This window comes from Protomyctophum parallelum, assembly GCF_964188405.1.
Source record: "Protomyctophum parallelum genome assembly, chromosome: 16".
NCBI classification, from domain to species: domain Eukaryota; kingdom Metazoa; phylum Chordata; class Actinopteri; order Myctophiformes; family Myctophidae; genus Protomyctophum; species Protomyctophum parallelum.
The window spans coordinates 2,517,546-2,531,953 of NC_139711.1; the positions used below are offsets into that span (position 1 = coordinate 2,517,546).

Consider the following 14,408-nt stretch of genomic DNA (forward strand, 5'->3'; position numbering starts at 1 on the left):
TGCTAACAACAGCTTGTGTCTAAATGGATACATTGGATCCATTGGAACACAGGTTCCATTTTCCCCGACAGCGTTTCTGTCCGGCAAGCGACTGTTATCGGCAAGTAATTCTGTCCCTCCCTCCCCCCCTCTGCCCCTGTTCAGACCACTGCATGGTGAACTTCATCAAGGAGAACCTGCTGGGTTCCGTGAAGGAGTTCAGGAATCGTTTCATCAACCCCATCCAGAATGGCCAGTGTGCCGATTCGACCGCGCAAGACGTCCGCGTCATGAAGAAGAGAGCCCACATCCTGTTCGAGATGCTGAACGGCTGTGTCCAGGTAACGCGGGTGCAGTGAATTATGGCTGATTATGTATGCCCCCTGTTTTGGGGCACGTCATTACAGGTGAAGACGTTAAAGAGTTGAAATTATTTTTTGTTTCATAACCCATTTAGGCCTGACGTCGAGATAATTTAAAGTATATATTCAAAGATTTGTGCCACATTTTCACGATTTTTCAAAGAATTGTTGACATTCAAGCTCGTAGATCTGCTTGTAGATCTGCTATTTTTCAATGGCTAAATAATGCTTAGTTAAAACACCAAAACGGGTTCCCGTCCAGAATGGGTTAAAAAAAAAGAAGAACGTTTAAACTTTAAATGGGACTGAATATAGTAAAGTTGAGTTTGTGTATTTTTACATTTGTTTGCATTGTACTTGAACATATGTTGTTGGGTGGACTCCCTCAGGGTTCTATACTTCTGTTTTCACTCCAAATACCTGGCTTACATCTTCTGAAAATAGCCGATTGACAAGCTCAAAAGGAACCGTGTTGTGAGCTTGTCGATCTGCTATTTTCTGTGATTTTGCCAGAATATTGATGCTGCGGTTTAAGTGGTTAAAGTCAAATGTTCTTTTCGGTCATTGAAGTTTAATACTTAATTAAATAAAATATATCTTACAAAATTGGTTCGAGAGTATTGCACTTTTTGTCAAAACATCGGGTAATTGGTGGTCTGGGGCTCACCAAACTAGGGATTGGGGCTCACCGTGTTTTTTTCTTTTTGGTTTTGTTCCCACAGAGGAAAGATTACACTGCGCTGACAAAGTTCCTGCCTCCCAAACACGAGTACGTGCTGTCTGTGAGGATCACCCCAATCCAGTGTAAACTCTACCGATACTACCTGGACCACTTCACAGGTAAGACCCCCCCCCCCCACTGTCCCCCCCAGGGAGACCCCCATGGTCCTGTGTAAGACCCCTTACTGTCCGTCCCGCACCCAGAGAGACCTCCATGGTCATCCTGTGTAAACGGTACTTTAGCTGTTCTCAAACATTTGCATGTCAAGGGCCCCCAAATTGATAATTGATGGACCTTCACCTGAAAAGATTTTGTACCGCAACGAGAAGATTTGTTACATTTTGCCCAAAATAGCAGATCTGCCAGCTCGGAACACGTATAGAATACTTTTGACTATATATATATACAAAGATAAATGTATATCTACCCCCCCCCCCCCCCCCTCCGGCAGCAGGCCTTGTAAATGTACACCGCTAAGTTGTACCAGGTCAAGTTTCTTCTTGGACTGTGTATGTCATTAGCATGAGCGTGATTTCAGGAGGTCTCTCATTTCTCTGACTAGTTGGTGGTGCATTGTTAAGTCATTGAGTGGTTGTGTGTGGCAGCTGGCAGCATGCCACAGGTTGGAGGGGGGGGGGACTAAACCCAGTTTTCCCACGTCTGTATCTAATGGAGGGGGAGGGAGGGGGAATGTGTAAGCATAACTAAGAGGGGGAGAAAAAGGTGTGTGTTGTGGTAGTTTTTACACCGGACAGTGGGAACAGCCGGGTAGAGCTATAGAGCCCTCAGGCGTTGAGACACCTCAAGCACTTGGCCTGACCGGGTCATCTTTTCCAAGGTGTCTAGTAGTACCATGACTCTTTTTGTCCATGCGCCTGTTTTTCTATCCGACAGTATAGCTAGGTTATGCTTAGCCGAAAACGCACCACCTTTCCGACAGGACTCGCAGGTCTTTGAGAGTGGCCATTTTGAACATGCCATTGACCTGCCATTGAGCTGTGGGGTGGTAGCAGAGTAAGGGCCGATTCATACTCCTATTTTAGAGCCGAATAAAAGTCGGTTCGGCGCTGTAGAGCCTACACTTTGACGTCATTTGAGGTTCGGGGGGGGGGGGGTCTATTTTATTTTTTATTTTTATGAGAGATGGCAATCATTGCCCGACAGGGTGATAAAAGAGAGGGCACAGAGTGAAATGTGGTGATATTTTGGACTTCAACTGGAGCCAGTAAATACAGCTGGTTGCAGTGGTGTGTTTGGCAAATGGGAGGCAACACGTCAAAGCTGGTCGGTTAAACATCCAGACCTTTTCAAAGAGTTCAAAAATAGACTTTGATGGGCGACTGGTTATTTCTTGTTACGTAGTGAGGAATAAATGGAAAACGGATTGTTTCTGGGCTTTTGGCGTCGGTACTAATTATTAGGGTCCTTTTTTGAGTATTTTAATGATTCATTCCGGTTCCTTAACCCTGATTGTGTTTAATTAGGGTGGCCATAAAGGGGGGTTAACGATTACCTCTTAACAGTCCCAATTCCTTAATGGTTCCCTTTAACGATTCCCATGGGGGTTCCAACTTCCAAATGGACCCTTACAGGTGTGTACTGGTTAATTTGGTTCCATTTGACATACGTCAAACACCCTTTCTCCTTCTCCAACTCTCCATCTCTACTTGGGTCTTCCCCCCCCCTCTCTCTGTTCTCTTCAGGTGTGGGGCAGGAGGGACCAGGGAAAAGGGGCGCGGGGACCAAACTGTTCCAGGACTTCCAGATACTGAGCAGAATCTGGACTCATCCCTGGTGCTGTCAGCTGGACTACATCAGCAAAGAAAACAAGGTGACGTGTTGCTCTTCGTTCATGTTTATTTTATTTTATTGGTTTTGTTTTTTAGATTACTACGATGAAGACGTAATCCTCGCATTATTATTTCATAATCGTCCGATCTCAGTTATTTTTGCATGATCTTTTCCATGTTGAATGTTTTTAGTTTCAAAACGTTTTTCAAAAAGTAGTGGAAATAGCAGATCTACAAGCTCACAATGCCATCAATTGTTGATAATGGATTAGTTGTATTAAAACCCATTTTGGGCGGAAACCCCTTTTGGTGTTGTGCTTTAGCTATTGAAAAATAGCAGATCTACAAGCTCCTAGCGTGCCACCGAGTGGCGCGCTACAAGCTTGTAGGTCTGCTATTTTTCGAAAAATCGAAGAACGACTGACATAGAAACATAGCTTTTTCAGAAACCTGTCATTTTTCAAACAGACATTTTTAGAATCTGATCTCGGGTCAGAATGGGTTAAAAGCTCAGACATCATCATCATCATCACATTGTTGTGCTCTTTCTCAGGGGTACTTTGACGAGGACAGCATGGACGAGTTCATCGCCTCGGAGACGGAGGAGTCCTCCATGAGTATGACTTCTGAGGACGAAAGGTCAAAAAAGTACGGAATACGGGCACCCAAACACACACACACCCACACGTAAACACTGTCCTTCGTATTGGCACTGTCAAGTGCAACACTTGTACAGCCATTGGCCAAAACATTTACTTTTCAGGGGGAAAAAAATAAAATAAAATGTGTTCCGATGGATCCAACGCCAGTTATTGTTAGTCACAGGCTCTTGTTAATAGTTTTTGTAGGTTAAAGGGCCACTTTTTGCTTTAGAACACTTTCCTGGGGATCTTTATGTGTGTAATTTGTGGTTTTAGATATTTTAGATTGTAGCAGTGAGCCCGGTGTCTCTGATGTCATCGACACTGGGCTCACTTCCTTCCTGGACTACATCTAGGACTACATGTCTCAGTAAGACAGCCCTTCCCCCTATCCACAAGGAGGAGCAGTGCACCAAAGAATTATGGGAATTGTAGTCCAGGAAGGAAGTGAGCCCAGTGTCGATGACATCAGAGACAGCTGGGCTCACTGCTGCAATCTAAAATATCTAAAACCACATACTACACACACAAAGTCCCCCAGGAAAGTGTTCTAAAGCTTCTAAAATGTCATTAACATATATATTTTTGCAAAAATCAAAAAAAAAATCAAACCCACAGACAGGCCTAACCACTTTGACTTTTCAAAATTCTTAGAAAGAAGGGGAGAAAGAAGAAGAAGGACAGCGACGACGACAGCGAGGAGCTGGAGGTGATAAAGGAGTGGAACACCAGCTCCCGGGGCGGAGACCCGTCCAGCCGCAACCGGGCCGAGCCCGTAGAGGAAGGTACGTACTTTAAAACCCATTCTGACCCGAGATAAGATTCTAAAAATGTCTTCTATGTCAGTTACTCTTCGATTTTTCAAAAAATAGCAGACCTACAAGCTCATAGCGCGCCACTCGGTGGCGCGCTATGAGCTTGTAGATCTGCTATTTTTCAATAGCTAAAGCATATCATAATGCTAACACCAAAATGGGTTCCCGTATAGAATGGGTTAACCTATTTTGGACTGAGGTCGATTAAAAAAAAGGCTTCTAAATCCTATTTTTTTCCCGAAAAACCCATTTTTCTATGTCTGTGGTGCTCGACCTTTTTCATGTCGAGGACCCCCAGAATTATGTCTATTGGGCCACGGGCCCCCCCCCCCCCCCCCCCATCTCAAAATATGTAATTCCAGGGAGGGACCCCCCAGAAGCCAATATTTTAGTTAAAACTTTTCATTCGGAAATGTATATTCAAAGATTTGCACGACATTTTTACGACCTTTAAAAAATAGCAGACCTACAAGCTTCCGCTATGAGCTTGTAGATCTGCTATTTTTCAATAGCTAAAGCATGACATTAAGCTATATACACCAAGAGGGTTTCCCACCCCGAAATGGGTTAAACGTTTCCTGAAGGAAGGACGCATTCATTCAATGTTTCCACAGAATCCACACACACACTGCTTGTTTTCTGGACTGTGTCGGTAGTGGCACTCCAGTGGCACTCCCTTTTGGTGTTCTAACCCCTCTCGACAGGAATCTCTTTTGGGGTTTTCTGTACAGTATTCATTTTTACCAGCTGCAAGCTGGTCAATATTAGCTTGCCAGAGTCCCGACCGGTAGTACACACTGGAGATCACTTTCTGCTGGTTGCCAAGCCTGCATATTTCCAGCCTAACGTGGATTCATTCACAGTTGCTTGCCTGGTTTAGTTTTTGGAGGCTGCTTAGCTTATTTCTGTCACGACAGTTGCCACCACTGGCAACAACCCATAACATCCCATCGTCTGCACGGCATGGCTAGTCGAGCAGTTCTGATTGGCTGCCTCGTCTCCAGCCATGTTGCCTCAGAATTCTTTAGGGTCACTAATTTGAGCATAACAGCGGAGCAGCTAAAAAGTGGCATAACGTCAGCAGCAGACCCACAGATAATAATAATGCAGCTGGTAATTAATTGATTTAATCAATTTGGGCTTGTTTTCAATAGAATATGCCTCAGAAAAAAGCATGAAGTTCAAGGAAAAATTAGAATTTGTGAATGTTTGTGGGCGTGTTTTTAAATGAGGAACGGGAATCTATGTAAAACTACCAAATACCGGTAAGCATTTTTGTATTGCCCCCCCCCCCAACAGCACCTGCACCTAGTGAGAACTCCGCTCCCAGTCCAGATTGGCACAAGGAGTTTGTGAAAGACGCAGACGCCGAGATCCTGGAACATTCTAGCAAGATGGTGTTGCTGTTTGAGATCCTACGTATGGCAGAGGAGGTCGACGACAAAGTGTAAGAGTGAACAACATGACTGTTTACACATGGACTGCAAGATAGGGCTGCAATAGTTAATGGTTAATAATACATTTAGTTTTATTCTTCATGAGCATTGAAATGTAACGCTATAATGCAAAAAGTATTAAAAGTAGTATCAAAGGGAGCTTTGTGGCCTAATGCAAAGTGAGGGTCTTTGAAAAAAAAAAAAAGTTGGGAAACATTTACATTTGTCACCTGCCTGCCGCTAGATTCATTTATGTTGTAAAGCCTACCAAGAAAGGCTATCTTTCCCCCAACATCCCGATCATCACGAGTGTCTTTTGGTGCGCACATATTTTTCACCACCGCTTCAAGCTCGGCATAGCCTAGCTGTCTCCCGTGGGATCCCGATGAGTCTCTCAGTGTAGACTCTCGTAGTGTCGTTTTGACTTTGTGTTCCTGGCCATCGGCCCCTTGTTGCGACCATATGAGACACGCGAGTTTGGCGCAGAAAACCCACCTTTCCCAATTATCTTTGAATATTCCACCCTTTGACGTCAACTTTACTTTTCTTGGACAGCGTTTTTGAACCACAGCAATGATGATCTCCGGTGATGCATGTGTTTACACTGTGTCTCATGAAGTAGTTCATGCAAAAGTTGGCGGGATAACTGCCATTCTATTATTATGCTATTTATTTACACAACACGCTCACTTATGTGGGTGTTTTTTTTCTTCTTCTCAATCATCTTGCGTGCCGGATTGGTCCCCTTTTTGCGAGCTGTTATGTGGCCAACCGGGCTCACCAGTTTGACACGCCTGCTTTATAACCTTGTGGAAGTGACTTGAAATCCCTGCTCATGTGCTGCTAGCATCGAGACAATAAGTACTAACATCATAAAGGAAAATTGGAGGAATTTAGTATAACAAATAAAAAATAAAGACTGGCATCATTCTCCCTCGGCATGCCCCGTTTTATAGGCCCCTTAACATCTGCACTGAAGCTCTCGTGTTCACCACTTTATAACCTTTAATCGCACGAGGAGGAGAAGAACATTATTCAAATAAACACACAATCAACTCGAGTCGATAACATGGTGCGGTGTCCAACATGACGCTGTTGCATTATGCATTTGGATTGATTGGACTGTGACTGGATAACAGCACAGCTGACTAGGGCTGCAAAAGTGAAGCCATCAAATATATATATATATAAAAAGAAGAAAAAAATATATATATATAAAGATTTGAATAAAATCTATTTTGGGGCAACATTTAGATTATTTTTTACATTTGTATGGTATTTATTTATTTATTTTGTGTAATTTGTCCATGTCGGACAAAAACCAGCCATCTCCATTTTTTTCTCAACATTTTATTTATTTGTAATAAATCGGTGCTATTGAACACCCTTTACCAAGTGTGGGTTTTTACAAATAATGAACCAATGAAAAGTATTAAAAAAGCCATTAGGACTAAAACAAACAAACTCCTTTTTGATGGTCAAACCACCTAGCTCCAAAGAGGACAGTGTTTTTCCATCATTGATTATCTGATTAACTTTTTGGCTTTTATGCCTTTATTGATAGTACAGTAGTTTGACAGAAATGGTGGGGGGGGAGATGGGGAGTGACTCAAATCATCCCTGAAAAGTTCAAATTTTGGACATGGCTGGTTTCTGCCCGACAGTAGCGCGCTCTCTCTCTCTCTCTCCATCTCTCTCTCTCTAATTAATTAATCTCATATCAATATTTGACCTGAGAAGCTTTTTTTTTTGGATGAGTGATTTAAAAATATATATATAAATGTCCCGTCCAACGGGCCAAGCAGAGCGCTCTGAATGGCTTCTTCTCCCATTGCGTGCCACCAATATATGATCTGTACGCCTGAAATTCGTCCAATAAGAAGATTCCGTGGTGAATTGTTTTAGTCGCGTTATTGTTTCTGTAATTGAAATTAATCTGTGTATGTATATATGTGTGTGTGTGTGTATATATATATATATATATATATATATAAAAGAAAAAACACCCTTCAAGATGAATCAATAGCTGGCAGACCTGTATAACCAAGTGACCCTGTTGTGTTTTCTTCTCTCCCTTCCCACACCCTCAGGCTGGTGTTCAGCCAGTCTCTGATCTCCCTGGACCTGATTGAAGACTTCCTGGAGCTGGCCGGCAGGGCTAAGGAGGAGGGCAAAGAGTCTCCGTACAAAGGTAGGCTGATGTATGGAATATGGCCTTCATTAACCCAGGAAGGTTCCCAGTGACTCCCCAAAACTGCAAATCTGCCAACCATAAGGACATTGTGTGGGGTTCCTTATGGGGGGCCTGCAGTGGTGGAAGAAGTCCTCAGATTTTTTTTTCTCCACTTTACTTATTACTTGACCCATTTAGGGCTGACCTCGAAATTAAAAATAAAAATCTTCTAAATCCTCCAGTTTTCACGGTTTTTCAAAAATAGCAGACCCTAACCCTACAAGCTCGTAGACCTATGAGCTTGTAGATCTGCTATTTTTCAATAGCTAAATTACAACATAATGTTTAAAACACCAAAAGGGGTTCCCGTCCCACAATGGGTTAAGTAAAATTTGACTTGAGTAAAAGTACATACATTTAGGCCTGACATTGAAAAAAAAAAAAAAAACGTTCGCTCTGAAAGAATATATATTCAAATGTTTGTTGCCGCATTTTTACGATTTTCTTTCAAAAATAGCAGACCTACAAGCTTGTAGCGCGCCACTCGTGAGCTTGTAGATCTGCTATTTTTCAATAGCTAAAGTATAACATAATGCTTAGTTGAAACACCAAAAGGGGTTCCTGCCCCGAGAATGGGTACAAGTACTCAAATCTTCTTTTTTTTTTTATAGATTATCTACAGCCTAAGGGCTGTATTTTGCGTGTCTTAAGTGCCAGGTCTTATTCCCAAACTTGACTAAACTAAAGACCTGGAGGCGTGATCAATGCTCTTTGGCCACTCAGAATAGCCAAATGGCATTGATCACGCCTCCAGGTCTTTAGTTTACTCAAGTTAGGGAATAAGACCTGGTATTTAAGACACGCAAAATACAGCCCTAAATCTGATGAGTTTGTAGATTATGCCATTTTTTTAACAGCCAAAGTATCAAATGTGGTTAATGTATGTTTTGTATTAATGTCAATCTGCAATGTAACTATCTAATAAGCTGTCAAATAATTCCAGTGGTAAAATGGTATTATTGTACTCAATTAATTAATTGCACACAGTTGCAGTACTTGAGTAAATGTACGTAGTTACCTATTAGTTACCACCACTGCGTATGGGGCCACCCCCCCCCCCCCCCACCCCATATTATGACGTGAAAAGCTGCTAAAATCACCAATCTGTGTTAAATATTATAATCCCAGCCCTGAGTGGATGGAGCTTGTAGCTGATGTTGAACTTGTGTGTGTCTTAAGGCTCATTCTTGCGGTTTTACACCGTCGTCTTTGAACTTACTAAACCATGTGTGGGGTATAAAGAGAGCGCTCAAGTACTTTCATATGTAGACATAGGTGTCACACTCGTAAGACAGGCCCGCATGCAACATGCATACTGCTACACACTGTCGTGCGCGTGCGCGCACACACACACACACACACACACACAGAGCCTCTGGCGTAAGGTCATGTTCCTAATTAAAATTCACCAGCTGCTTTTGCTTTCATTTTGAAAATGATTAGACCATGACTTTTTTTCTTTTTCTTTTTTTATTCTGCAAAAAAAAAAAAAAAATTGCTTAAGGGTTTGCAATTTGTAATGAAAAGATCACAGTGCTGTAATTGGAAACATACTGAAATGTTAGTTATGATGGCTGGCAGGGTGTGGTGGGGTACTGGTATTCACCCACAGCAGAGAAATTAACCCCCCCAAAGAAACGGACAATACTTTTGGAAGAGTGCTGTGAAGCGTTTCTTGTTGTGATTTGACGGTAGTGTTGGTGAACAACTATATAATTGGTTTATTTTCTTGTGGACAGGTGATGGCAAGTGGTTCAGGAACATCGACTACTATCGCCTGGATGGTTCCACCGCCGCCCCCGTCAGGAAGAAATGGGCAGACGAATTCAATGACGAGACCAACATCAGGTACCGTGCACCGCTCGACCAGAGGCTGACTACATGTATCGAGTATTATTTGACTTTTCTTTTAACTCAACTGATTTCCAATGCGGCTAAAAATCACACCCGTGTGAAGTGAGAGGTGCTCTTATCAGCATACATCATCTAATTCCGGCCAATCGCAATTGGCGTGTCCCCCCCCCCCCCCCCCTTCTATAAACAGCTTTTGTCCCCACACGTCTCAAGTTTTGCCATTGACAATGAACAGAGAAATTAGGTCAAAATTCCGCTAAATATGACGTAAATTAAACCTCAAAACATTAAACGCCATTGACATTGAAGGGGAAATGTGTGTCATATGTAAACAAGCAAATCGGCTAACCAATCACAGGCATATTTCTCATACATGATGTACGACGATAGGAGCGCCCCTCACTTCACGACAGGTGTGATTTTTATCTTCCAATTCCAATCCCGTAAATCACTTTTGGCGTCCTCGCACTTTTTATCTTCAATACGTACATTGCTCGGCCAATCAAATCATCGCTATGTGGGGGTGCTCAGCCAATCAAATCATCGCTATGGGGGGTGCTCAAGCCAATCAAATCGTGGGATATTACAGTCGGTGGGCTAAAGTTGATTGGTCGGGGCAATAGAGCGTCGCAGTCCCTCCCCCTTTCAGAACGACGAGTCGCCCAGGAAATGAATCTCAATGCATTTCCCTCATAGGCATTACTTAAAGTATTTATTTAAAGACGGTTACGCCGCGGACAACGGCAATTATAATTATAATTTATAAGAAGAAAAACAAAACAAATAGTGTTGTCTCCTGCCTTTATTTTCTTCTTTCTAATGATTTGATCGGCCCAAAATATTGTGTTCATTGTCATGATTTGTCACGATCCGAGTTGGCTTTGTCCGCGGCGTAACCGTCTTTAAATAAATACTTTAAGAAATGCCTATGAGGGAAATGAACGGCCGGGTCTCTCGAGGGGGGCGGGACTGCGACGCTCTATTCTGCGAAGGACATCTATGCTCACACGAATGATGCAGAGATGTTATAGTTTCCGGCCCCCCTCTCCCTCCCTCCCAATCTCCCCTCAGGGGTCGTCTGTTCCTCATCTCCACCAGAGCCGGGTCTCTGGGCATCAACCTGGTGGCGTCCAACAGGGTCATTATCTTCGACGCCTCCTGGAACCCGTCCTACGACATCCAGAGCATCTTCAGGGTCTACCGCTTCGGCCAAATCAAGACCGTCTTCGTCTACAGGTTCCTGGCTCAGGTGAGCAGTCCCTACTATACTACTACTACTACACCAGGTGCGCTTCGTAACACTTAATTGGCCTGGTTAGACCAGTCATTAGTCCTACATCTACAACCTATCTCAAACCCTCACCCTAACCTCCCACGGGGCAGCACACCTAAACCTAACCTTAACCCATGTCTAACCAATGCTATGTCTAACCAAAGTATGCCTCCCGTTCTCCAGTCACAACACGGGTTATAGTCCTACTATAATGTGAACCAAACACTGTCTGCCAGTCAGCCTTCATCCATTTTAACCCATTTTGGGCGGTGGACCCCTTTTGGTGTTAGCTATTGAAAAATAGCAGATCTACAAGCTTGTAGGTCTGCTATTTTTTTTAAATCGAAGAACCACTGACATAGAAACATGGCTTTTTCAGAAAACTGTCAGGATGTAGAAGACGATTTTTAGAATTCTGATCTCGGGTCAGAATGGGTTAATCTTCAGCGTGTGTCACTGGACGAATAGACCCTTTTAATTCAGTGATTCCCTTTTTGAGGGTAAACTCGCTGTACCCCCTTCAGGTGGGTCCCCCCCCCCCATCTAAATCCCTGAAATGTCATGTCTTTCTGGCAGGGTACCATGGAGGAGAAGATCTATGACCGGCAGGTGACCAAGCAGTCGTTGTCGTTCCGCGTGGGTCGACCAGCAGCAGATCGAGAGGCACTTCACCATGAGCGAACTGGCCGAGCTCTACAACTTCACACCAGACATGCTGGACGACCCTTCGACAAAGAGCAAGAAGGCCACTTCCACACCCGTGCTGCCCAAGGTGTGTGTGTGTGTGTGCGTGTGTGTGTGGTGCGCGTGTGTGTGTGCGTATCGTTGCTGTCAGGCAGAAAGCCAAGTGTGTCTGTGGTTTTATAAATATTGAACCAATGAAAAGTATTAACAAGAGCTTGTGTAAAATAATTGTTTTTGGACACAAAACAATTCCACCGGACAGTGACGATATACAGTATGTGTGTTTGTAATATATGTATTGTGTGTCTATGCGAGCACTTTTACATTGGCATGATACGAAGGCAAAATGCCACTTTTTTTTTTTTATCACTGAGAACTATTATTACATGAGGCTAATTGATCAAACCCATCGACGAAATCTAGACCGTAATGAACCCGTACCAGAGAGGCAGCTTGATACCGTTTTAAACGATCGCTGCCGTAAAATTGCCGTTTTCAATTTCCTTCACCAAGAAACTGCATCCGAATTCCACTTTAAATGTCCAATCTCCTTTCCCCCCCTGAACCTGCTTTTGCGGAGCGTTGCGCCGTGCCTTTGAACTCCAGCGATAAACATTGTTGTTCCGAAGCAGCATGGTCTCCTCCACCTTTTCACAGCCTCTCCTGGCTTCTATCGCTCCCTCGTGTTCTTTCGCCTGTCCTTCCAATCTCCTCTTCTCTCTCCTGCGTGCAGGTGCTGTGTCACTAGTCGGGGGCCCCTCTCTCATGGCCCCTGTGGTTTAATGGGAACACACGGCCCTTTGAGGGGCTGTCCAACCGCACACAGCTGCACGGGATTCCTCTGTTTACGGCTATTTACTAATAGTGCTCACGTTAGAACACAACCTGAACTCTCTTTTTTACTTTCCTCCCTTCCTTCGCTGTGTCCTTTTGCCTCTTTTCCTTCCTCTCTCTCAAGAGTACTTCCCACTCCCTCCTCTACTCTGCAGTCCCAGAGTTCATCCCGGTGATCTTAAGTGGTCTTTCCCTCTTTGTTTTGGTTTGACTTGGGTTTCTCTGCTGAGGTCTGTAAACAAGAATGGGATAAAAAGCAACACTGTAAGTTCGGCTTCCATGCTTTTTTGTTTTTCCTTTTTTCTTTTATTTTCTTTTTCTCCCAAAACCGGACAGGCGAGAAGCACTTTTCGAAGCACCTTTTTGGAGGAAATCTGTTTTCTCGTCCAAAAGGTCTTTTTATCTTTGCTTCCCTCATGCGCATTAATCGGGGAACGCTGCGTCTGAGCAGCTGACTTCGGGAGGCCTCGCGAGCCTCGCACCGCAACCCACCGTCGGTGACATGGACTTGTCAGAGCGCAGCTCAGCTGGAGATTTGAGAGAGGAAAGATGTGCCGGGTTTGAGCCACCGCCCATTCAGATGTGCATGGTCTTTAACGAGCCCGGTGACATTTATGTGACACGGTATTAAAAGATGGGAGAGGGAGCTTTTTCGAGGAGCTGACCCGTTCAGCTGTGATGTGGCAAAGCGCTGTACTACGGAAGGAATTTTTCGCCGTCTGGAATAATGAGAAGATGAGTCAGAACACCCCTCCATTACGTCGAGCCAAATATCCTCTGTGCACACACGAGGAAGGAGAAGGAGTTTTTATCCATGGCAGACAGCTTACTTTGGGCTCCCCCCCCCCCCCCCCCCCTGTCACCCACCCTGTCCTCTCAGGCTTAGTTTGTCGTCGTAGGGTCGTATGAGCAAAGCAGAGTCGATGTATTTCTTTGTAAAAACGTTATTTTTACGGCCTTTCCCAATGTCTTTAATCTGTACACGGGGGGGGGGGGGGGAACACACTAGTAAAAGAAGAATCCCCCCCACTGCTTGGAAGTCCTGTGTATATCCACATGGCCTGCGGCCGGCATCTTTCTACACCTCCCTCTCGTCTTTCTCACCCCTTCCTTCCGTCCCCTCACCTTGTACCCCCCCTCCCCCAGTCCTTCCCGTCCCGTCTTGCCCCTCCGTTCCCTGTCGTCCGCTCATACCCCAGCCCCCCCCCCCCCCATCCCCGGGACCATCTGTTGGCCTGACTCACCACTCCTGCCTCTGAAAATGTTCAAAGAGAGCCTCAGTTAAAGTTGTTTTTCTTTTTCCCCCTGCTCTGATGGAGGGTCATTATTTAAAGCCCCTCTCTTAAAGACATCCCCCCGCCGCCCCTCCCTCCTGCTCTTCAGAGAAACTAATTGGAGACAAAGGAAGCAGGCGCATTTCCCCCCCCCTAATGATAAAGGAGGACTGCGCAAACCCCAGACATGGGATCCCAGCGCTGCCCCGATGGCCTCAACACACACCCTCCAGTCGTCGTGTCGGGGTGTGTGTGTGTGTGTGTGTGTGTGTGTGTGTGTGTGTGTGTGTGTGTTTGAGCATGTGCATGTGCACTCGGCAGAAGGCAATGCACTAATGTGGTCACATTGATTTATCTCTTGTGTTGTCTATAGGCCAGTGGTTCCCAACCTTTTTTTATTTTTTTATTTCAAGGACACCCGCAGTTTTTTTACACACATTAGGCCCCACATCTACACTGTGGAATTAATTGTGCTAATTTAGCTCTTAGGAGTGTTCACTCTTGAGTTAAAC

General features: G+C 44.4%; 1 protein-coding gene across 1 annotated transcript in view; it reads left to right on the top strand.

Annotated features, from left to right (window-relative positions):
• Positions 1–14,408, top strand: part of LOC310873920 (transcriptional regulator ATRX-like) — a 55,444-nt gene that overhangs the window by 21,490 nt on the left and 19,546 nt on the right. Inside the window, 11 exon segments of the mRNA XM_083786517.1 lie at positions 145–320; positions 1,064–1,181; positions 2,766–2,893; positions 3,406–3,500; positions 4,148–4,278; positions 5,608–5,755; positions 7,835–7,935; positions 9,717–9,825; positions 10,903–11,080; positions 11,681–11,743; positions 11,745–11,876. Coding sequence (XP_083642643.1) covers positions 145–320; positions 1,064–1,181; positions 2,766–2,893; positions 3,406–3,500; positions 4,148–4,278; positions 5,608–5,755; positions 7,835–7,935; positions 9,717–9,825; positions 10,903–11,080; positions 11,681–11,743; positions 11,745–11,876 — 1,379 coding nt within the window.